The sequence below is a fragment of the Lotus japonicus genome, chromosome 3 (genome assembly GCF_012489685.1).
Source record: "Lotus japonicus ecotype B-129 chromosome 3, LjGifu_v1.2".
In the NCBI taxonomy this organism is placed as follows: Eukaryota; Viridiplantae; Streptophyta; class Magnoliopsida; order Fabales; family Fabaceae; genus Lotus; species Lotus japonicus.
In genome coordinates this window covers 86,292,456-86,314,674 of record NC_080043.1, presented here as the reverse complement: position 1 = coordinate 86,314,674, position 22,219 = coordinate 86,292,456, and the positions used below count along the sequence as shown (strand labels likewise).

General features: G+C 36.0%; 2 protein-coding genes across 5 annotated transcripts; both read right to left on the bottom strand.

The window, feature by feature from the left end:
- Positions 1 to 2,482: 2,482 nt before the first annotated feature.
- Positions 2,483 to 7,909, bottom strand: LOC130746850 (uncharacterized). 3 transcript variants are annotated; one of them, XM_057599596.1, is made up of 8 exons: positions 7,447 to 7,909; positions 6,983 to 7,224; positions 6,809 to 6,905; positions 5,873 to 6,056; positions 5,698 to 5,779; positions 5,485 to 5,554; positions 3,028 to 5,396; positions 2,483 to 2,837 (listed from the first exon to the last, which is right to left on the bottom strand). In XM_057599596.1, exons 1-7 carry the CDS (start codon positions 7,831 to 7,833, stop codon positions 5,325 to 5,327), a joined length of 1,134 nt encoding a protein of 377 aa, XP_057455579.1. In that variant the 5' UTR covers positions 7,834 to 7,909; the 3' UTR covers positions 2,483 to 2,837; positions 3,028 to 5,324. The 3 variants fall into 3 exon arrangements, with proteins under 3 accessions (XP_057455579.1, XP_057455580.1, XP_057455581.1); XM_057599597.1 differs by having other exon boundaries at positions 5,107 to 5,396; XM_057599598.1 differs by having other exon boundaries at positions 5,207 to 5,396.
- A 1,208-nt stretch (positions 7,910 to 9,117) lies between these two features.
- Positions 9,118 to 13,226, bottom strand: LOC130746849 (transcription factor GTE4-like). Of its 2 annotated transcripts, XM_057599594.1 has the most exons (6): positions 12,985 to 13,213; positions 11,136 to 12,895; positions 11,005 to 11,047; positions 10,808 to 10,921; positions 10,639 to 10,711; positions 9,118 to 9,495 (listed from the first exon to the last, which is right to left on the bottom strand). In XM_057599594.1, the coding sequence occupies exons 2-5, from the start codon at positions 12,849 to 12,851 to the stop codon at positions 10,653 to 10,655; spliced, it is 1,932 nt and encodes a 643-aa protein (XP_057455577.1). In that variant the 5' UTR covers positions 12,852 to 12,895; positions 12,985 to 13,213; the 3' UTR covers positions 9,118 to 9,495; positions 10,639 to 10,652. The 2 variants fall into 2 exon arrangements, with proteins under 2 accessions (XP_057455577.1, XP_057455578.1); XM_057599595.1 differs by lacking the exon at positions 11,005 to 11,047 and having other exon boundaries at positions 12,985 to 13,226.
- Positions 13,227 to 22,219: the final 8,993 nt, after the last annotated feature.

The window sequence follows — 22,219 nt, the reverse complement described above, 5'->3', positions numbered from 1 at the left end:
TTAATCATCACATGGTTAGGGAGAACGGACCACTGCCGTAATAGAATGAAATTTTTGGTAAAGTTTTGCAAGTTTCAAATCAAATTAAAGCATGTTAAAAGATAGAACAAAAAATAATAGGAGAGAAAATGATGCATGTCACAATTTTTACAGTCAAGTTTGAATTTGATTCAGTACATAAGTGTCCTGCTTTCGGATGTATCGAAAAAAAGTACATAAGTTTTTTATACATATTTTCTTAACAAACCGGCCCAAATACTTGAACTGCAGAGTAGTAGTATAGTAATGACCACAATTCGACAAAAAAAAAAGTGACCACAATTGGACCCTCATTTTGAAAGTGAAAAGTTAGCATAGGGCGAGCCTCGATGCAACTGTAATGTGACTGTGGTCACGGATTCAAATCGCTTGTAAAAATAACTTTTTGTAAAACTGTTTATATTATATTTACAAAATGAGTAAGAACCCCTCAATATTGGGTATAGTGTAAACTTTATTACACTAAATTTAACATTTAAAGTAAAAACAACTTTTATTTATTGTTCACTTTGTGGCAGTAAAAACCAGCACAAAGTGTGTATCAAAATATTGTAGTCACTACTATTATGCAGTTGAAGTATCTTTTCCGTTTTATTAGTGGTTAATTTTCCTGTTTAACAAAAACGTGTTTCTAGCTTGCATGCCGACAAAACTATGGAGGTTGGAAATGTGGTGTTGTTAACTAATTAAATATTGTTGATCAGTGAGAGAAGGAAGAACGTATTATGGTGGTGTGATAATTGTGACACAAGATATCATGAATTTCGAAGGGTTATGCAAATGCAATGATAGCGGCATGAAAAGTATGGGAGAATATCAGCGGCTTCGTAAACTTAATTTCTTCATATTATATGTATGTAGAGATAGAGATACAGATAAGGGGTTGAGAATATCTCACATAATCAACTTTGTAATCTCATTCCGATGTGGTCGTTGATTTTTGCTTAATTTTGTGTTGATTCATCATATATTTTAGTAGATCTTGTTATCTGTATTGTAACCAAGTGATATTTCAACATCTTCAGACTTCAGCACAATGTTGTTGAAGCATTCTTAACAAATGTTGGTGTGGATTTAGATTGCATGTCGCTAATACCCTATTATCGATCATATGTCTAGTTAATGTGGGTCTCTAATAATCGCTTCATATCAATGAGGGAGTGATTAGATTATATAATTTTTTTATGAGTAGTGCTAATCTTTACGAAGAGGCAATGCAAGAAATATTAGAATTGCATGCGTGGAGTTTTATAAGCCAATCATGGTCCAATAATTATGAGAAGGACAAAAACGATTTTGCATCAAACAATATCGGCAATAGTGTTTTTTTATTGCATACACTGAATAACTTATTATCTAATTTAGGATAATTAACTCTTATAAGACATTCAATTAATCAATTCTTTATCATTTCTCCGGATAACTAAGTGACACGTTTTTTGTTTTTTCGGGTAGAATTTAATATAACTGGGGAAAAATTTCACAATTTTTTTAATAATAATCTCATGGTACAAGGGTGAGATTAATCACTCTCACTCTCATTAGTGATTTAAGCAACCCCTTGTTAAAAAATATGAGCATACAAAAAGCTTTGGGCCATTTTGAGAGGCCGAAAGGGGCATGGCCTAATTGAGCTTTGGGCCAGCCAATTTTCCACGTAGGCCCATCCTCATCCCCTTTCTCCCTATAGCCATCTATGATTCTCACGTTTGCACTACTCTCACCAAAAAGTACCATTTTTTATTTTTATTTTTATTCCTTCGCCAGTTTTTAAAGAATTACACCTCTAAAATTTGTTGTTTCCATTGTTTACCTTAACTGGTAATGCAAATGGCCAAATTGATCTCTGAGACCGAAAGTGTTGGACGTTCACTGATTTGTTCTTAGACTAAACAAATACCTCATGTAGTTTCCGATGTTGTAAATCATCGGTCAAATTAGTCTCTGGTGTTAAAAACATTAAGAGGCATTAATAGTTAATTTTATGTGTCACGTTAAATGCCATAGTGGCTTGCTCGCATGGCAAAATAACCCCCCATTCCAAAATGTTTTTTCATTTTTTATCATTTAAAACAGCCACAAAATGAAAGTGCAAGTGAATATGTAAAGAGCATATGGGAACAAATTGAAAAGAAAGAAAAGAAAAAGAGCATTTCTAACAAATTATATGCTTTTCTTACACTAGTTTTTTCATTTCTCATAAACATCTCTTTAACTGCATTTTTTGATATTACCATATATTCCATTGAATTTCTCTTCCCATAAACGTCTCTTTATCTGCATTTTTTTTTCCTTATTATCATATCATCTCTTATATCTATCTTCTAAACCATGTTTCTTATCTTCAACTAACAATTATGTTGCTTTCATTGCCAATTTAGTAGATGATAAAAATCAGCCAAAACAATCATCTATCCAATAGTTCATATATACAATATATGCATAAGAAACAACAATCTACTATGAACTCTTTATTCCTCTTTTTTGTGCAAATTCATTGAACCCAATACAGTTATTTTCCAGAGAAACCAGAAATCACAAGAAGTCAAAAACTTGAAAACTATGTCATTTTCCCAAGCCAGCATATTAAAAAAAGAAGACATCACCACCACCACCAATCCACCATCCAAATACCAGTGTAGCATGCACTTTCTGATACAATTCGCGAAAGCACTCAACAGGGAATCTGAGAGGTGAACCACTCCATGACATGCAAGGGAGCCTTGACTAACTCCAAAGCAAACTCCACTATTAATGTGAGGCATAAGCAGCAGGGGCATATGCATGTAAGCAACAACCTACAAATTTTAAGAAGCAAGGTTTTAATCTTTTTTATATTTTCATTGAATCAGAGATCCAAACCTATAAAAATCACACCAACCTCAACCCAGAACAACAGCAAAATCAAAATACATGGTATTTTTACATAGATGCCACAAACAATTGATTATAGTAGAGCATATGGGAAGAGAGAGATGAGTGTCTTACCCGACAATCCATATAAGAAGGCCAACGATTGAGAGGACGAGACAGAGAAAGGCGAAGGGAAGACCCAAGAGAAACCCCAAGGGCCTGCACTCACCGTCTGCGTTGCACATTTCTATGAATTTCTAGCTATCAGTGTTTTTTTCCTTTATTTGTTTGAGAAAGAAAGATGAGAGAAGAAGAAATAGGTGTAACTTGAGAATCTTTGTCCTGCTGGGAAAGGAGGATAGATACGTTTTCTGACTTTAAGCCAAAGCAACTAGAACACTAGGATAATATATGAGCCTAGTACAGCAAGATTTTCGTGAAAGGAAAGTTATACTACTGCAGAATACGCTATTTATATATTACAGAAATAGAATACTAGTTGTACGGCTTATGATTATAATTTAAATTTTATGATCCCAATAATTTCAGTACAATGTTCATCAAAATTTTATGAATATATAAGATGGCACATTAAATTTTTATTAGTACATCATAAGATATTTTTAATATTTTAACTAATTTATAACACAAACAATGAACAATAATGTGTTAGAAGCTAATTAAAATGGTAATAGTAAATGTTTAGTCTTACCTAACTACTACTATTAAAGTTTAACAGTGACAATTCGTGTAATGTTTGCTTATAGTAATAAAGATAGACAAGTTATATGGATTATCAAATACAAACATGCAGACTTTGTAAATTTATGAGACGAACATAACTACACATTAGTATTATATATTGACATTGTATGAAAATACTCAGTTTTTTTTCCCCCAAGAGTCTTGGATTGAGAAGCTCATCAACACTTGCATCAAATGAGAATTTTTTTTTGTATGATTGGATTAATGCCACTAAGGCAGCAAAACGACACTTAAATCTCCATGTGAGGAGTACAAATTAAATGAGCAATACCACAATGCACATAATTGAACATTACAAAACCAAAGCGTGTTTGTCACAAAATCAGCAACAAAAAAATAAGAACACAAAAATAAACTCATCTATCAAATTTGATGTTAATCCCAAACCTTTGGCTATTTTTTCATACATCCATTCCTTCGATTTTTACTTCAATGTCCTATTTTCACAGGCCAGCTGGCTTTGCCAGATCTTCTGCGAGGGAGACTAGTGACAGCACAAGAGGCTTAGCCGCACAAAATTCCAGAGGTGATTGAAACTAAAATATAAGAGAAGGGACAGGGGGAAGAGGTGGTTGAAAACTAGATGAGAGTGAAGCAAAAACAAATATTTAAGGAAGGTATTCAGAAGTGATGACAGAAAGAAAGAGGTTGAGAGATAGTGGGAGGAGAATGAGAAAAACATGATTGAAATAACATAAGGAAAAATCACACTTAAAAGGATAAAAGACCCTCGCAAGAGAGGGGGAGAAAACCCACCTAAAATGGGTAGAAACTAGAAAGCCTCCCATGAGGATGAGCCCTCCCCACAGTGCAGGAGGCTGGGAGCTGGTACGAGATTTGAAACCTCAAAGGATAATCTAAGACAAGGCACACTTGATTTAATCAAGTCAAATCAACAGTCCTAATTTTCTCAATAATGCATTCAACACTCCAAGATCAAATCAACATATTCATCATCATACGTAGAACCTAAAATTTCAAAAAAAAAACATTTAAAATATGCCATAGAAACATTGACAGCTGAGCTTACTCTATCTCGTTGAGTACTTAGGAGAAACACCATGTTTGTTACTACCTTCGGTCTCTTGTTGTGGATTAAAAAAAATTGAAAATTTTAATAAAAATATATATTTGCACAATACCAATATATATTCACAATATTTTGTAAATATTTACTCATGCAATCTGCCTAATTTCATGAATAAATAACATGTCGACTTTTGGGTATTTCACGGTAAAATCCAGGAATTTTATACTGAATATGTAATACAACGAAGATTTGAAGACATGTGGTTCCGCGAGTAATACACAGAGCTTTGATTAAGTGTTGCTCGGAGCTTGTAATGATCTTAAGAATTCATAAAGTTTGTATATTTACATCAGTGTCTATACTAAAAGCTGGTGTAATGTGTATACGTACATGGTAAAATGAATTTTTCTTTTGCTTACTTTTCTCAAAAGATAGTGGATGGGTGGACAGCTGGATTTCAGAATTTACATCAGCACTTCCAGTCAAACAACGTTGCTAATGAGAGAATGCATCACTAACCTCATCCCTTGTATATGATGGCGCTCTCGTGCTCGTTGGCGGTTGAGGAGATTAGTTCAAACAGCAGCCAATATTTTTCGTTCAAGAACAGAATTGATCATATTATATGATGACAACATCATTCAGGTGGCTTGGCCAAACTTGAATTCTCTCTTTCCATAGCAATGATGGAAGCCAGCCTCTCATAAACCTGTCACAGTTCATCCATAGGCACAAACATCAAACCAAACAAAAAACTAAGTCAAATTAAAGTGATGACCAAGATTATGGTCACTTACCGGAGAGAGCTGCTTTTTATAGCCATCTTTGTCTTTCTTGTCCTCGTTGCTTGAAGATAGTGCATCATACCTAGACAGGACATTAAGAGACAACAAGAAATGTTAGATTTATATGCAAGCACCAGGATAGAAATTTTCAACTCTTGTATGCCATAAAGTCTGAAATGCAGGAGGTACAGCCAAGAAAACTAGTCGCAATGTACAGGCTCTTACCAATCTCGGGGAATGCCAGCTTCCTCTCGAGCTGTATAGTTGAAAGGACCCTTTAGTTCCACATTATATTCCTTAAGCAAGTCTGCATGGTTACAGAAAAATATTTATGAAGCTTGTGTCCCTTGGGAGCAGGGGTAAGTGAGAAGATAAGCTGAAGTTAATCAGGCTTCCCAACCTTTGAAGGTGGAGTCTGGGGCACAATCCATTTTTTGACAGACAGAAAGAAACCAGTAGAGCCCAACTGCTACATGTGCAACTTCCTCCTCAGCGATTCTAGCCACAATTTTAGATGTCCAATTATCACCAAAACCCACTAATTTTTGAACCAGGCGTGGCCCAGCATCAAGTCCTCTAGCCTCCTACAAGTGAAGTAACCGGATCCTATTAGAAGATAAGGATTGCATAAATTCAAAGCTTATCTATCTCTGTAGCAAGTGACTACAAAGGCATTAGCACCCATTTTGCTAAAAGCCTTTCCCCATTCCAAGAAAGGCAATTGCTAGTGAAAAGTTAGATACAAGGTCAAAAGGCAGAAACATTGATCAAAATATGGTGGTGGGCTCATGTCAATTATCTCATCATAACCTCAAAGAAGTTGCTGGATGGGCCCTAAATTACATTGCATAGAAAATAATCCTCTAGAAATCTTCACAAAAGTACCCAGACATTTTTCTGTAGCTCACTAGTACTCCATCCATTTCTACCCGACCCACACATGAAGGTAAAACTAAAAAGAATCATTCAATATGACGGTGATGACTAATCGTATCAGTAGCATACAAAGCATAAAGTCATGTTCATTATTAAACCAGTATGAGTCATTCTACTTGTGACATATTCTATAACTTATAGCATGTTTAGTTCTCTGTTGGATGCCTCAAAATACTCATCGGAGAGGCTACAATGTATAGTCTATGAGGATACTGTGCTTCGGAATGTGCCCACTGTCAATCCAAACACACTATTAAACTAAAAGGAAAATGGACTCGTGGGAAAGAACTGCATCATCATATATATTAATCAGCTTTCACTAAATGGTACCAACCACGATGTGCTGGAAAATTTTGACTAGAGACTTGAAATGAAAACTGTAGGTGGGGAAAAAAGGTACCTGGACTAGTGGGATCACTGCCAAACGTGCAGCAACATTGTCTGATGATTTCTCACATTCCCTCCATAGCAAATTGTGGGCTGGCATATCTCCATATCTAGTTAGAAAAGAGTAGCAAAAATCAGCACAATCAACTAGTTTTTGCTACAAAACAGAATTAACAACTGCCCTTACTTAAAACCAAGCTCAGCAAGCCTCTGTGAACACCAAGAGAAATGACGGCTCTCGTCATCAGCAACATGAGCAAAGTCAGCAAAGAACCCCTCCCCAAGAACCTCACTATAGGGAGAAAACCTAACAACAGTATCCCACGCCAAATCAATTGCATTGAGCTCCACGTGTGCCAAATTGTGAAGCAGATAAGCATTCAGAGGCAAACCTGAGTTCTTGGGAGCAGGAATTTCCTTAGGGGAAACCTGAAAACAAAGAAAACAACTTCATCAAGCACACACATCATGTTTCAATAGAAGTTGCTTAAACATGTTTCAAAAGAAAAACAGTGTTGTAATGCTGCTAGCACCTAAGACTGAAAAATGCAAATTTTCCATAATGAGGTTTATGATTAAGACAAAGGGTCATCAAAAAAGCTTCATTCACGAATTGAAACAAACAGTTGGTGGGCGAAACAGAGAACGAACCAATTGAGGCTTCTCGGGTCGGGCGGGTCGAGAGGGAGGATCCGAACGTCCAACAGGGAGGTTGCGGCGGCGCCAGAGGGAGTAAGCCATGTGAGAGAGGCGAGACTTGGTGAGAGGGTCGGCGGTGGAAAGAACGATAGAACCAAGCTCGGCCAATGAAGAAGCTTGTCCGAATGGGGAGTGAATGGGTTCGGATTCGGGTTCGGGTTGAGGGCCATTGGGACCCCAGTTGCGATTCTCATTGAGAGGACTCTCCCTCCATGAACAGAGACCAGGCCATGGTGAAACCTTGGAAGAAGAGAAGCGGAAATTGGGTTTCAGAGAAACGTGTGAGCAGCGTGAGGGTGATAGTGATGGTAGCACCAGTTGGAGCTTGAGACGCTGCATCACTCGCTGGTGTGTAATCCAAACCTCGCAAAATGGACTCTACATAACCAATTAACCATTGTGGCTAAATTTTTATGTTGTATAGTTTCACTTTTTTTGGTCTTATAAAAAAACATGTTTATTTTTTGAGGGAGCTAAAACTTGTTTATTAATAGATACACTAAGGTTATATAAAACAATATATGATAAATTAGATTAATAGGTTATAGGATATATGTAAATATATATTGACTCAATTGGTAACGAAATATCATTTCCCTTAAGATTGTGTTAGTAGGTAATCTACGAGTACATTTGTAAGCGGCCTTGATCCCAAAGACGGCCCGACTGTTGTGATGACTAATGTTGAAACTACCAAAAAACATAAATGCAACTATAATAAATTAACTTTTCTTTTTGAAATGTATAATAAATTAAAATTAAAATCCAAGTTATGTAATTCGTTTTTAGGTTATATATCTATCTTATTGATTTTCTTTTTGTGCTAAGTATAATTCTTTATTGGGAAATCGGAAATATATTAATGTTATCAAATTTTCTTTTTGTGTTAAGTGTAGTTCTTAATTGGGAATTCGGAAATAATGGATCGCGGACTTCCTTTAGATATAGCAGCTGAAAACCGCCAGAAGAGTGGATGTCACTTGAATTTTTTATTGGAAAATCGGAAATGATAGCTAAACATATAAATTTTCACGGACATTTAAACATAGCGCGTGAAAAGCGCAGTGTATGCCACTTGAATTTGAATGTATGGTAAATACATAATAGCACATGAAGAAATGAAGATGAAACAAACGTGATATTGTGGCGTTAAATTCAACTAGAACTAGAATTAAATCCAACTCTTTTATGGTTATTTTCTCTTCACATTACTCCTAATACTACAAGTCACCAATTTATACTAGTCGTTAACAAAAACATGGAAAAGTTTCCACCTAGCGTAAACTAATTGTTAACAAAAACATAGAAATGATGTGTGTTATAATAAGGCCAATGAAAATAATCGTACACAACTGATGATGTACACTGCTTGAAGCTTGTGCGTCTTTGAAAAAGCGAACCAGAACCATGCATAATAACAAAAAAATTAGGCTCACCAAATAAAGGCTTACCACAGTAAAATACTTTAGAGGATCAAATCTTCAAAAACCAGAGGAAAAAACAGACCTGAAGTACCCCCCCCCCCCCCCCCCCCCCCCACACACACACCCCCCAAAAAAATGTCATTTTAACAAAACTAATGCCAAATTAGTGCTACCATATGGTATGGGATGAGATGTCATGTGAACCAATAATGACTTGCAGATTATCTTTGCATAACAACAAGAATCCTGATCTGCCAGAACAAATGTAAACATGTGATCAATGGAACTTGATGAGAGTAGCAGTAGTTAGCAATATACACTGCTACAGGAACTATCTAATTATCTTCACATTCTACCAAATAATATACAAGAGGTTGTGGTGTCACAAACAAGGCCATAAATAGTCATGGAGCGACAGCTCCAACAAATGAGTGAAAAGATCCCATACTTCAGTAAGGATCACAGGCGGCCTTGAGAATGCTTCCTCTACAAACCAACTGCTAAATTCAGATCCATAATCTAGAAACTTGAAAAAAATCAACTAGGCAAGCATCACATCACTAGCTAATCTACACACCTGAAAATTTGGCACATAAGATGAAAAAACAAGTGGTTAACAGTTGGTAGTTCCCTCTTTCTATGATGAACATGTTAGACAACTTAATCTTGCAAACGGGCGGGATATTGATTTGTTCAAGACAAGTATTGCATAAATAGTTACTACTGTAACAAGGTAGATTGTGCCAAAAGTGAACAACTATTGGCATCCACAGAAATTTTAACATTGTAGACTCATCAGAAAATATAATACTGAGCAATAATCACAAGGAATGCATGGAAATTTCCCGAGACTTGTGATTTCAGTTCCTCTAGTTTAAACTTTAAAGTGTAAACATCAAGAGAGCAAATTAGACATGTAAAATAATAGCTAATAAGCAAAGCAACCCATCACCAAGTATATAAACAAATAAACAGAAACCCACATTTCAAAATCGATGATACAAACTCATACAGGGTGAATTCCAATGTGACAGGAAGTGGTGAAGCTGCAAATAAGGGTAGTGCTACAGAGCCAAAAATAAAATAAGAGATCAAGGTACAAAACAATTTATGATGATTCCTACACATCGAAAAGTGCCTACACACAGCAAAAAATAAAAATGAAGAATCCTTGAATTGTGTACTTATACCAGTTCATATACCAAATAACTCAGACTTCAGAGAAGTATTATGAGGTAAGAAAACAAACATAACTTCCGACATACTATCAAATTTTACTTTTCAATAAAACATACCTTACAAATTTACACTGTACCACTAATCTCTTTACAATCTAAAGACTACATAATTTCACATCAAACAACTGTATTGAACGTCCATCAACATGACACAATGAAATTCAACATTGCCCATCTTAAATTTTCAATAAGCAGACATACAGTGGTCATTAAAATGGGTCTGGGTTGGGGTTAGCAAACAGTAAACAACAGTAACAAAACGGCAGCACCAGAAATGCATTCATTACACATCTCATGTTAATCCAGTATTACTCATTTATGATAAATAAAATCACGAGTTGCAGTTAAACATAAATCATCAAGAAAGATACATATGCCCCTTATGAAATCAAAAGACAGAAGTAAAAAAATACAGTGCAGAAAGCATACAATACAAAAAGCACAACATAGCAGAATAAAAACTTTGGAGGTTGTGATTTTACCTGACAGACTGTACTCAGGTTTTTTGTGACCCTACATCAGACCCAGACGCTGAAGAACTATCACTGTCAGAATCTGTAAAAACATAAAAATTAAATATATAAGCAGAAATGAACTTGCAGAAGCATGAATAGTTGGAAAAAAATTGTCAAAAACAAAAATTTAAAGTACCACTTGATGAAGAACCAGAGTCACTGCCTGAGCTACTTGAACTACTTGTCTTGCTCCCATTATCCACTTGAATTTCTCCATGCACAGGCAAGGAGGGGGGAACATTTCTTTCTTCTGCTCACGAACAGGAAGACAAGATATTTAAATTAATTCAATGGATGAGAATGACAACAGTCCATTTACCGTTTAAAATTTACCTGCTTGTGTTTCTCTCTGGACCTCGACAAATGGTGCCAGACTCTACACAAAGCATGAAATAAATGCCTTTAGCCATGACTGTTTGCAAAAGAAGGCACCAGCTATTAGATGTTAAAATTGAAAAGTTTACCTTCTTGTTGGAAGTTTGCTCAGCTCGTGCTCTAGCTTCAATAGCAAGTTCAGCCTTTCTCTTGTTCTTGCTCAAACTTTTCTTAAAGTTGGTCACAAATCTATCAAGCTCCCAAAGAGTTTCATTATCCACACTATCAATATCAACTTCAATTTCATCATCATGTTGGGAAAGTGCTGAATTTCTCTTTTTAATGATCTGTACGATGGCATCTAGCTTCTCAGAAGGAAGACTCTGAAGATGTGTGCTAAGTTTCTGCTTTTCCTCATATGTCATGTCTCTCTTATAAAGATCTCTTGCCTTTGGCTTCTTCAGAGCAGGGGTTCGGGATGAAGGAGTGACGTTCATAAGTTTTGAAGGTTGCGTCATTGACTCTGACCTATCCAAAATCCGTCTCATATCAAGAGGGGGTGGTCGGAATGCATGAGCCTTTCTAGACAGAGGTGAAGTTGCAGGAATAGCTGCCCCATATTCTAAGCCATATCTCAACTCCCGATTGTAATTTGACTCAATTATAGCCCATCTTTCCTCAAATAATTCTGAAAGCTGCTCTGCCATTACATGAACATCTTGCCCTTTAGGATTATATGTCATGGCATTATGAAATGTAAGTCTTACATCCTCAGCAAACTCCTTGGGTGATTTGTACCAGTTACTGTTCAGTCTTGACTTCACAGTACCCAAGTCCATTGGATGTGTGATAATAGTAAAATAATCATGCAGACCAAGAGCCTCAGCATCAACTGGAGAATTAAACACCCAACCATGCTTGTGTTTCATCAACTTCTCCAGCAATGAGCTACAGCTCTTGGAATACTTGGATTCCATCACAAGCGCGTGTCTCATTTCTCCCCCACCATGCTTCTTTCCACTCGATTTGGACTTCTTGTTACTCTCTGCAGGTGGAAATTTATCTTTCGCAAGCAAGAACTCCGAATTGCGATAAAACTGGTTCGCCTTAGGCGTTCTCTTCTCCTTCTCAACATTTACACTGACAACCCCTTGACTATTTTCTAACCCCGCTACACTTAACTGCCGCTGAAGCCTGGTGGGCTCTCCGGGAACACCAACAGATGCTACCTCTGAGTGAGCACGCTTTGCCCCAACCTCACTACCGACTACCGACATTTTCGAATTACCACCAACATTCCCCTGCTTCTCTTGAATCCTATGCACCAAACTCCTCACCTTCACAAGCTCCCCCTTAAGCTTCCTCCTGAGCTCCCGCTTCTCCAGCTTAGACCTCGACGCCAAGCTCACCTTCACACGATTCTCCGGCCCCTGCTCCGAACCCAATTCTCGCAAGCCAGGAACATCCTTCTGCCCAACATCGACGCTCGGCGGCTCATCCTGCCGACGATTCAAGCTTGTCAAGTCATCCGAAACCACATCCAACCTCAAACTCACAACCGGCTGAACCGCACTCCCATCCTCCGGCGCCGGCAGCTGAACCGAGCCCTCGTTGCAGCTATCCTTGGCCTTGTCATCACGTTTCTCAACAGTACCATTGCAATTACCGTTATTGCTAACAGCAGTCACAGTAGCTGAGCTGGCAGTTGTAGTCACGGTGGTAGCAGGAGGCGGAGGAGGAGGAACAGTAACACCGTTGCCTCTGTTCTTCAAACCTTTAAAGGCTTTTCTGGTGTACACCTTGCTCTCCGCGTATCTCTGCTTCTCTCTAGGTCCATCATCACCAACTACAGATTCCGAAGCCATACATTCAAACCCTAATTTTCTTCACCGCACAAAAATTCAAAACCCTAGATTCCAAAAAAAAACTAGGATTTTACTTTTACCCAACAAGAGGAGAAAAAGAAACTAACAGAGTAGGGTTTGGAGCTTCGTTTACCTTCGTTTTTGGTTCGTTTTCCGATCAGATCTCGAGCTTTCTCTCTCTAGAATTCTTCAGAGTTTCTCTCTCTAGAAACGGAGATGACCTCTCATCGATTAACAGGTGTACGGCAACGGTGGGATGTTGTACCGGCACGCGTGAGAAACAGGGTTCAGTCAGGGAAGTGTTATAGGACTAGATTTTGGGGATACGGATTCACGCGGTGTTGTAGAGAGTGAAAAACACGCACCAATTAGGGGGGAGGGAGAGTGTGTGGTGTTTTTGACGCGGTGGTGAGTGGGAGAGGGAAGTTTGTGGCGCGGAGTTTGGTTTGTGAAAATTTGAAAAGTTTTAGTAGTGGTGTCGTGGCGCGTGACGTATACATGCAGTGCGACGGTGACTGGTGCAGACTGATTCCCAGAAGGGGTTTCCACGCGCCGGGGTGGCGGTTGAACTGCATTGCTCAAGTTTTATAGGGCCTTTGGATGTGTTGTGTTGTGTTCATCTATGGGCTAATGTTAAGGGTTAAAAAGCTCACTTAATTTTTGTCAACTGCATGTTGCTCTGGCTCAAGTTCTGGGCTTCTGCTGACAAAAACTTTAAAGCTATGTGAGCTTCTAATGTATGATCAGAAAGAGAAAACTTATAAATTCTAATCATAAACCATTCAATATATTGACCAAAAAAAAAAAAAAAAACCATTCAATATGGTTGTGCCATTATATATTTGTAAAGATTTGCAAATCTTGCTACAATTTATTCTAAAGGTAAAATTAATTGTGGAGATTACGGATAGCTTCTCTTTTAAATGTTAAAATTGATTTGGAGAAAATAGAAGTTGATTCAAATGTGTTAGATGTTATAATTCATGCTCATTTGATTTGGTGTTATCATCAATGCAAACTAAGAAACATTGTAATGTATTAATGGGGAAGTAATATTTTGTCACGTTGACTCAATCATGAATTGGGTGTTATCATTTAGTTTGGGAGAAAAAAATGAATAAAATCATTTTTATTGATTAAGATGAATGTGCTCTCACATTAATTCAACATTAAATCCAATTCTTTCAAAAAAAAACGTTAAACCAAATAAATGTTGGAAACCCATCAAACTCAATGTTGATCTATAGTTAAGTTAGCGTGATAAAATCTTACTTCTTCATTAATGTTTTGGGATGTGTGTTTTCCCGTTTAAGTCAACGTAAATGGGTAATCAAATTGATATTTGATACTTAGGCTATGTTTATTTCCACATTTCTTATCTAGCCCGTATTCCAATATATGTAAAATGGAAAAATGAGGTTTTCGAGTGAGGTAACATTAATGGAGGTTGGTTCTTCCAATTGAGTTTTTTTTTAATACTAACCTTAGGCGGATTTTGGCCCCGTTTTGAAAAACAACTTAATTAAGCGCTTATGACCATAAACGCTTATGACATAAGTGCTTATTCATAACTTATTTTAAAAAATTTATTGAAATAAAAGGAAAGATAAGCTATACATAAGCATAAGCTGTTTTTCATAAGCTATCCTGAATAGCTTATGAAAATAAGCTCAAAACAGCTTATGGTAGGCCATAAGCTGTTTGCATAAGCTCTCCCAAACACCGACATAAGCGATTATGCTATCAGATAAGCTCAAATAAGCTCTTCCAAACAGGGCCTTTATGCTTTATTTGGATTTGGAGGTGAAAAAAGAAGAATAAACATAAGAGTGAATAATATAAATAACATAATAATAAGGTCATTTTTAAGTTGTTTGAATTGAAAGAAAGAAAAAGTGCAATTTCCTTTCAAGAAGAAATTTCTCTCTTTCCTCTTGAATTAAGGGCTAGAGCACCTCTTGTGCTTCTTTTTAATACAATTCTCTAGCCTATAAAAAAATTATGTTTACACCCTTAAAATAAAAAGATAAGTTAATATATGTAACAAAATAGAGTAAAATGTACTGTTGAGCCCTATGTCACTTTTCATTGCAAGTGCGAGGGAAAACTAAATTTTAGTTTCAATCCCATCACATTGTCCTTTGTGTTTCAAACACACACCAAGATTATGTTCTAACCTTATAACTCATCTCGCCTTTTCTTTCCCTGATAAATGGCCAGAAACACACACAGTGTTAGGGTCAGGGAGTGTCAAAGTCATATCATCTTCTTGATCTTCAACTATATATATATATATATATATCTCGATATGCGTGTGTATGAAAGCCCATGTTTTATTTCCTCTACCTTCGACCCCCGCCAAAAACTCCAAAGTTTTCACCTCCACATAATTCACTACTCCTTCACCATCACTACTCACTACAAGAAAAAGTTGAATAGCGACACTTGTTTTATGACGGGTTAGCGAGGGATTGTCGTTGGTTGTTAGATTAGTCATGTTGTTTGCGGCCGTTTGAAACCCATCTCCTATTTTTTTCCCAATTCTCGGGTGCGGAAGACCAGCTTGCAACCCATCTCTTTTTCCCGAATCTATATATGTTGAGTGAAATCCTGAAAGCATTCATGAATTGTATTGATATCAACAATGACATAGAGGCATAGGGTGATGGTGTAATCTATGGGGACGAGCAGTTGTAGCCTGAATGCGAGGGTGGAGAAGACTCTCCAAGTACTCTCGCCATCCTCGCAATGCTCTACGTGATTGTTGACGTTCGAGATTATGCGTGCGAAAATATAAGAAAAAGTGGAGACGAATCTGCAAGAAAGTGAAGGAAATTTTGGAAATGTAAATTCGATAAAACAATATGACTAGAAGGTGTTTTGTTTGCGAATAGGGATTTTGTTGGCCTGAGATTGAGAGGCCAGTGGTCAGGGGTTCTAGTGGGTGGGGGTGGCTGCACATGTGAGACTAGTGGTTTGCTTCGAGAGATATGGCGAGCCAGAAAAGAAGGGAAGGTGGTGAGAGAGGTTAGGATATGGAGGTGTGGTGATGAGAAGGATGAAGATAAAAAATGGTAAAATGGAAATTTTATTTTAAAATAAAAGAAAAGAAAATTTAAGTGACACTTTTATAGTGTTCATGTTTTTTTAAAAAGCGCGACATAAACTCACATTGTTAAATTTTGGACGTTGATGAATTTAATTTTCACACGTCAAAAAATTAAAGATAGAATAGCTCATTTGAAATAACAGATACCCAAATGCCTATGTAAAAAAAAAAAGATACCCAAATCATTCAATCTCAATAGATGAAGAACAGAGTGTAGTTAAGTAAGGAAAAAAAAAAAGGAAAAGAAAGATAGGTGATGTCCCTTGCGAGTCCTAAAGTAACATGCAAAGGTCTTGAGGCCGTGTAGCTAGTTTAGGTAGTTCTGTCCATCATTCTTCTAAAATAATGTTGCTTCTTTTCTTTCACAGAAGTCGAAAGGGCACTTACAACCTTTTTACAGCCTAAATAAGGAAATGAAGTATGGGAGTCGTGGCTGTGCAAAGCAAACAGTACTACAGCTTCAAAGTTCAAGCTTTTTAAAGCAAATATTGTATACAAATTAGGCTTAAAAACATATTTGGTCCCCCATAAATGCGTTTTGTGCAAAATGAATCCCTAAACTATTTTTTTAGCATTCTTAGTCCCCACGTTATCTCCTGTTACCATAGTTAGTCCTTCTGTTAAATTTTAAACGGTTTTTGCCTTGGTGGAGTTTTTTAAGTGACTTGGAGGAGAGAGAAGAAGGTTGGTAGGAGAGAGAGTTCCACATGCTGAGTGCTGACTCTTCATTTTTTTTTAAATCTCAATTAGGATTTTTTTAATTAAAAAACTCCAATAAAAAAAAAATCAATCCTCATCTGGCTTCTTCATCTTTCATCTGTAAGTCAACCTTCTTCAACAGTTTAACCTTCCACTTCTGTTAAACCTTCTCCACCCATAGCCACAACACAACACCCAAAATCAGTCCCTACCACCCAACACCTTCACCATGCCAGACTCCTTCTTCAATGCACAACACCCAAAATCATGTCTCTCGGAGCCATCGCCTGTAACCTGCAACCTCCAAAACCCCAAAGCCATTTCGGAGCCATCGCGTTTTCCCTCTCCCAGCCATCGTGTTCTCCTTCTCTCTCGTTAATGGTGTCTATCTCGAGTTTTCTTTTTCCAGATCTGGCGATGGTGAGTTTGGGTGTGGGTTGAGGGAGGGTTTTCCAGCCTCTTTGGTCTGTTCCTTGAGCTTGTTGAGGGCTTCGGAGACATGGGTATCTTTAGAAACCTTCTGTTTACCTTTTTTCTCGATTCTCAAATTGGGTAAACCCATGCCCAGTTCTTGAACCTCCGACGACAGAGGAGAAGCCTCCTCCTTTTTGTTTGTAGAAGGTTTTACGGTTAAAAAGAAACATTGCAACGAATGAAGAAAACAATAGAGAGAGGGATAGTGACATTGGAAGGGAAGAAGAAAGGTTGAAGTTCTGGAGTGTTTCACCGTTTAAGTTTTCTTGTTTTTCTATTTAGATTTTAGATTTGTTTAGATTATTTTTCTATTTTAATTTTAATTTTAGAGATATCAAATAAAAAAATAACAAATGTGATTCTGTTATATTTTTTCATTTTAATATATTTATGATTTTTTAATTATGAATTCTCTCTCCTAATAAGATTCTACATCACTTAAACGTTAGAAAATTGACGGAAAACTGAAGAGGGATCAAAACTATTGACGGAATGTAACATGGGGGACTGAGAATGCTAAATAAATAGTTTAGGGACTCATTTTGCACGAAACGCATTCGTGGGGGACTAAAAATGCTTTTAGGCCTACAAATTATTATCATGATTCTGTGACTTTCTTTTTGGAGGATTTCGGCGCTAAGCAAGATACCTCCATACTTTTGTTCTTTGGCTTTCATTAAGGGTGTGCCATAGCTAGAACTCTGAAAATGTTATTGAAATGAATCTCACTGAACTCAGTTTTCTGATCCCATGCTGCTTTATTATTTTTATGGTTAGTAAACGTAAATTAGTGCATATCTTGTCATCGTAGAATCTGTGAATCATACCAATCTATCTCCTATTTTCTAGACCGTCAAACACTATCTCTTCGAGGCACATTATATCACAGGAATTTCTAAATTATCTATAGGGTGATTTAACCTCGCCCAGTGGACTAATAAAGATATTTATAAAAATAAAAAATAAATTATAATAAAAAAAATTCGGACTTATTTTAAACTATATTAATCCTCATTTGGAGGGATCGTTTCTTTGGTAGCTTTCCGATGTATAAAAAAAATCTACTACCTTAACTCTCAAGTGATTCACATACATATCACAATTATTTACTCCTTCCGTTTCTAATCTTTTGTTGTTTAAGGTTATGCACATTGTTTAAGAGTGCAATCATTGATATATTTGTTGACATAAACACCCCTATTTAATGTTCTCTTATAGTGAAGAGAGAGAATAATAGTTATTGGTTAAGAAATTTGTTATGATTTTGATTGGTGAAAAAAGAGGTGGCAGGTGAGAGGTATAGTATTAAATGAGGGTATATATGAAATAAATTGAGAAAAAATGCATTGGATTTGTAAAACAACAAAAGTTTTGGAATTTAGGCCAAAAGTTAAAACAACAAAAGATTAGGAACGGAGGGAGTATTATTTTCTATTCCCTTCCTAATTAGAGGCGGTGCTCGTTCAGGTAGCTAGTAGCTTGGTACATATGCCTTGGTGGCACACCCGCAATCCCACTTACATTTTGTAACTGAATTCTTCAATCAAGCAATTACTTTTACACGAGTATCATTCTATTGGAGACAATAATATTTGAATGGGAAAAATATCTAACTATAAGTTTTTTAAAGTGAAATTGTTAATAATGTTATTTTATATGTAAAATTTGAACTTAAGATTCGTACTTAAAGAAAATTAAACATGTACAATTAATCACTTGTCAGTAGCTTGTGAAAAAAAAATATTCGATATACCAACTTTTCATAAAATTTTCAGGGTATATGTACAACCAATTAACCACTGCATTATAGGAGTATATATTATTGAATGATGTAAAACTGAATCTCAGACTTCTTTTAATGAGCAGATCTTTCGTTTTCATCTTGTTGCAAAGTGATACTATTCAATAACAATGTCAATAACTTTCTTAAACACGAGGACATGCGATTATGGATTCCCACGTTCATTATTAATTAAGAGTCATAAAACGAGTTGACATTAATTTAGACAAAATTGATAATGAGAAAGAAAAGGAACAGATAATGTATGAGGAGACAAGGTTCTCTATAAGAAAAAAAAAACAGAAATCACAGCTGTTACAACATGACCTCCCCCTTTTCCAATTAGTGAGAAAACTAACAAAAAAAGAAATTAAGATAGTTAGGTAAAAAAACCATGATAGTTATTTAACTCATTCCTAGTGGACCAATATGATTATTTATAAAAAATAAAGTAAACAATTGTAAACTTTCTAACTCATTTATCTTAAATATCATTGGTCAATCTATGATGAAGTTAAATAACACTCATAAGTAATTTAAACAACCGACGAAGAAAATAGGAGAACAAAACAAATTAAATATCACACCGCAGAGAAGAGAAAACACAAACCAATTGATGACAACCAAACTCTAACTATGTATTCTTGTTCAGAATACTCATTTTATTGGAAAATACGAAGAAGGGGGAGCATACTCTAAATTAACAATCAGTCAACCATGACCCTGCTTATTATGCTTAGGATCTGGTCCTCCCGGTGAGATCCAATCTTCCAAAGCTCTCCGAGGATGTTTATGTTTCATCATTTGAAGTAGGTGTTGGCTGTCTACACGTCTCTCTAGACTTCGAGCCTGCACCAAACTCATGATGAACAAGGTGGACATCATCAACATAACTATAAACACTCGCATTATTCTACTTGCATTCGCCATGCATGCATTGGAAGTTTAAATAGAAACGTGCACTTCGCACTTGTTCTGTACAAAATCAAGCTCACGTTAGATACTATTTATATAAGAAGCTAAGCCGAACAATTGTATTTAATTGTTTACTATTCGATCCTTCACATAACGGCAAGTCAGCAACCTAATAAATAAAGTGTTGAGATGAATGTGAAGTGGAATCAACAACATGTACATTCAAACAGTCCTTGAAGGCAATTAGTCGAGTACTCCATAAGGTGGAACCCCTTTTTTTTCAACAATGATTATATATTTTACATTGAACACTTGCTCTCTCACTTTGATCAGTCTTAGCTGTTCAAGCTATAATTTAAAACCAAAAGCTAATGTTTTCCTATGCATAGGGAAGGTCCTCAAACTCTTGAGTCTAGTTAAACTAGTAAAGGGTTCTTAGACAACTTGGTGCAAGCTGGTGAATGCAACTGAGATAAAGGTGGTGGAATGAGAATCTCCGATGTGGCAGGTACCTATAAAAGACATTTTAATGCTCAAGTCAGCTCGAGATCAGAGAGAAAAAGACTCAAAGTTTAGACAACCAACAAGAGCAAATGAGTTGTACGTACTTAACTTATAGTGCGACCAAACTTGTACATATAATGATCATTTGATCAATTGTAGAGCCAGTTTACTATTTGTCATCCGGTCATTTAGGTGAAATTGATGTTTTTGCCTTGCTTAATTGGACTTGACCGTAATTGTAACAACTTTAGCTTTATGTTGAGTCACTTGGTTAAAGGGTGAAAGTTTTGCATTTGGTCATCCTAGCCGACCAACTTAATTAATAGTTACTGATAGTGTAGTCATATGGGTTAACCGGAACAATGGTCATGAACTGAGACAAGAGTCTCACTGCTGAACATGTAATGTATATGCAATGTCAAGAGGACAAAATAATGTCAAGTTAGAATAATATATCGTTTTCTGATAAAATAAAATGTGATCTGAAATGAGCAATTAAAAATCAGTGTTTAACTTATTTTTCATGGTCGAGAAAAAGTTCTCCTTTTATGATAAACAATTAGCAGGAGGTTCGTAGACCCGACCCCGTAAACTTGCAAGACTTCACACAGAAAAAAAAATACTTCAGAAAATTGTTTCAGTGTACGTGTAAAGAAAATGTAAAAGCACATTAAAAGTACATTAAGCAAATAAATTCAATATTCCAACTTCAAAGCACAGTTAAACATATCACAATATTCCAACAGTTCAACATATTTAGCAATGTAAAATAATACAAGTGATGATATTTTTTTACCAAATAAGTTATAAAGACCACATACTTTTTTACTACTTAATTTTTTTTCTAATAATTTTATTCAAAATCAAGCGAGGCACATAGATCCGTCTATGCTTTTATGTATGTCTTTCTTCAACATCATCATAGGTATGTACGTGAGACATGGAATTACTCCTACTCAAATCATTGAACCTAGCTTTTGCAAGTCAATCCCTGAAAATGATGGCAGGATTTAAGAATGCAATCTAGTGAATATTTTGAAAGAATAACTTGTTTTCCTTATGAAAGTTAATAAGGAAAATGGGGTAAAGAATTTTTCAGTAAATTTGATAAGCATTTATAGCTTTCCCAACTAGTAGATCGATCTCACTTAATTTATAATTTTTTTAATTTTAGTTGATTAATTTAAAGTCACCAAGAAAAATGAGTCGCTCTTCGTCATTTAGTTTTTTTTTTATAAATCAATTAATTGCATTTAAATTTAGTATAATGGGTGTTAAACCCAAATACAAGAAGGATTATGTGCTTGAAAATCAAAAAGCACCATCTAGATTATCTGGTTTCCTTATGATATACTTGGTGGATCATGTGTGGACAATGTTATTTCCATGTTAATTGTCATTTGAAGTACTTTTGATTGTGTAAAACTTATTGATAAATACTTATTTTGGAAAATTCTTTTTCTGTTTGGATTATTTTCTTATGTACGCAAAATTACAAAGTAGGGTGAAAAAAATTTGCAAAAAATAAGTTTAATTTTTTTGGAGATATGGCGGCGGGTCTCACGTCGTTAAGTTCACAAAATAAAAAACACGTTTTTATCTCTCCTGGTGGTTTAAATCACCCTGCATTTTCTTGTAACTTTGCAGCGATTTCAACCACCGTGAAAACATGAGATTGAATGTGTTGGGCCACTTACTTGATGCATCTGGTCTACTCATTGGAGGGGTACATTCTAGTTCAGGGCCATTGCTAATTGATATTTGTTTTTGGTCCCTTTGGAGGTGCTGTTTGGCTAATTAATCTATGTAATTAGTCACGTCTATTTTGGGTTTTGTTAAGGGTGATCAATTGAGTTGTAATTCTTTTTGCTTTCCCTTTTTTCTTCT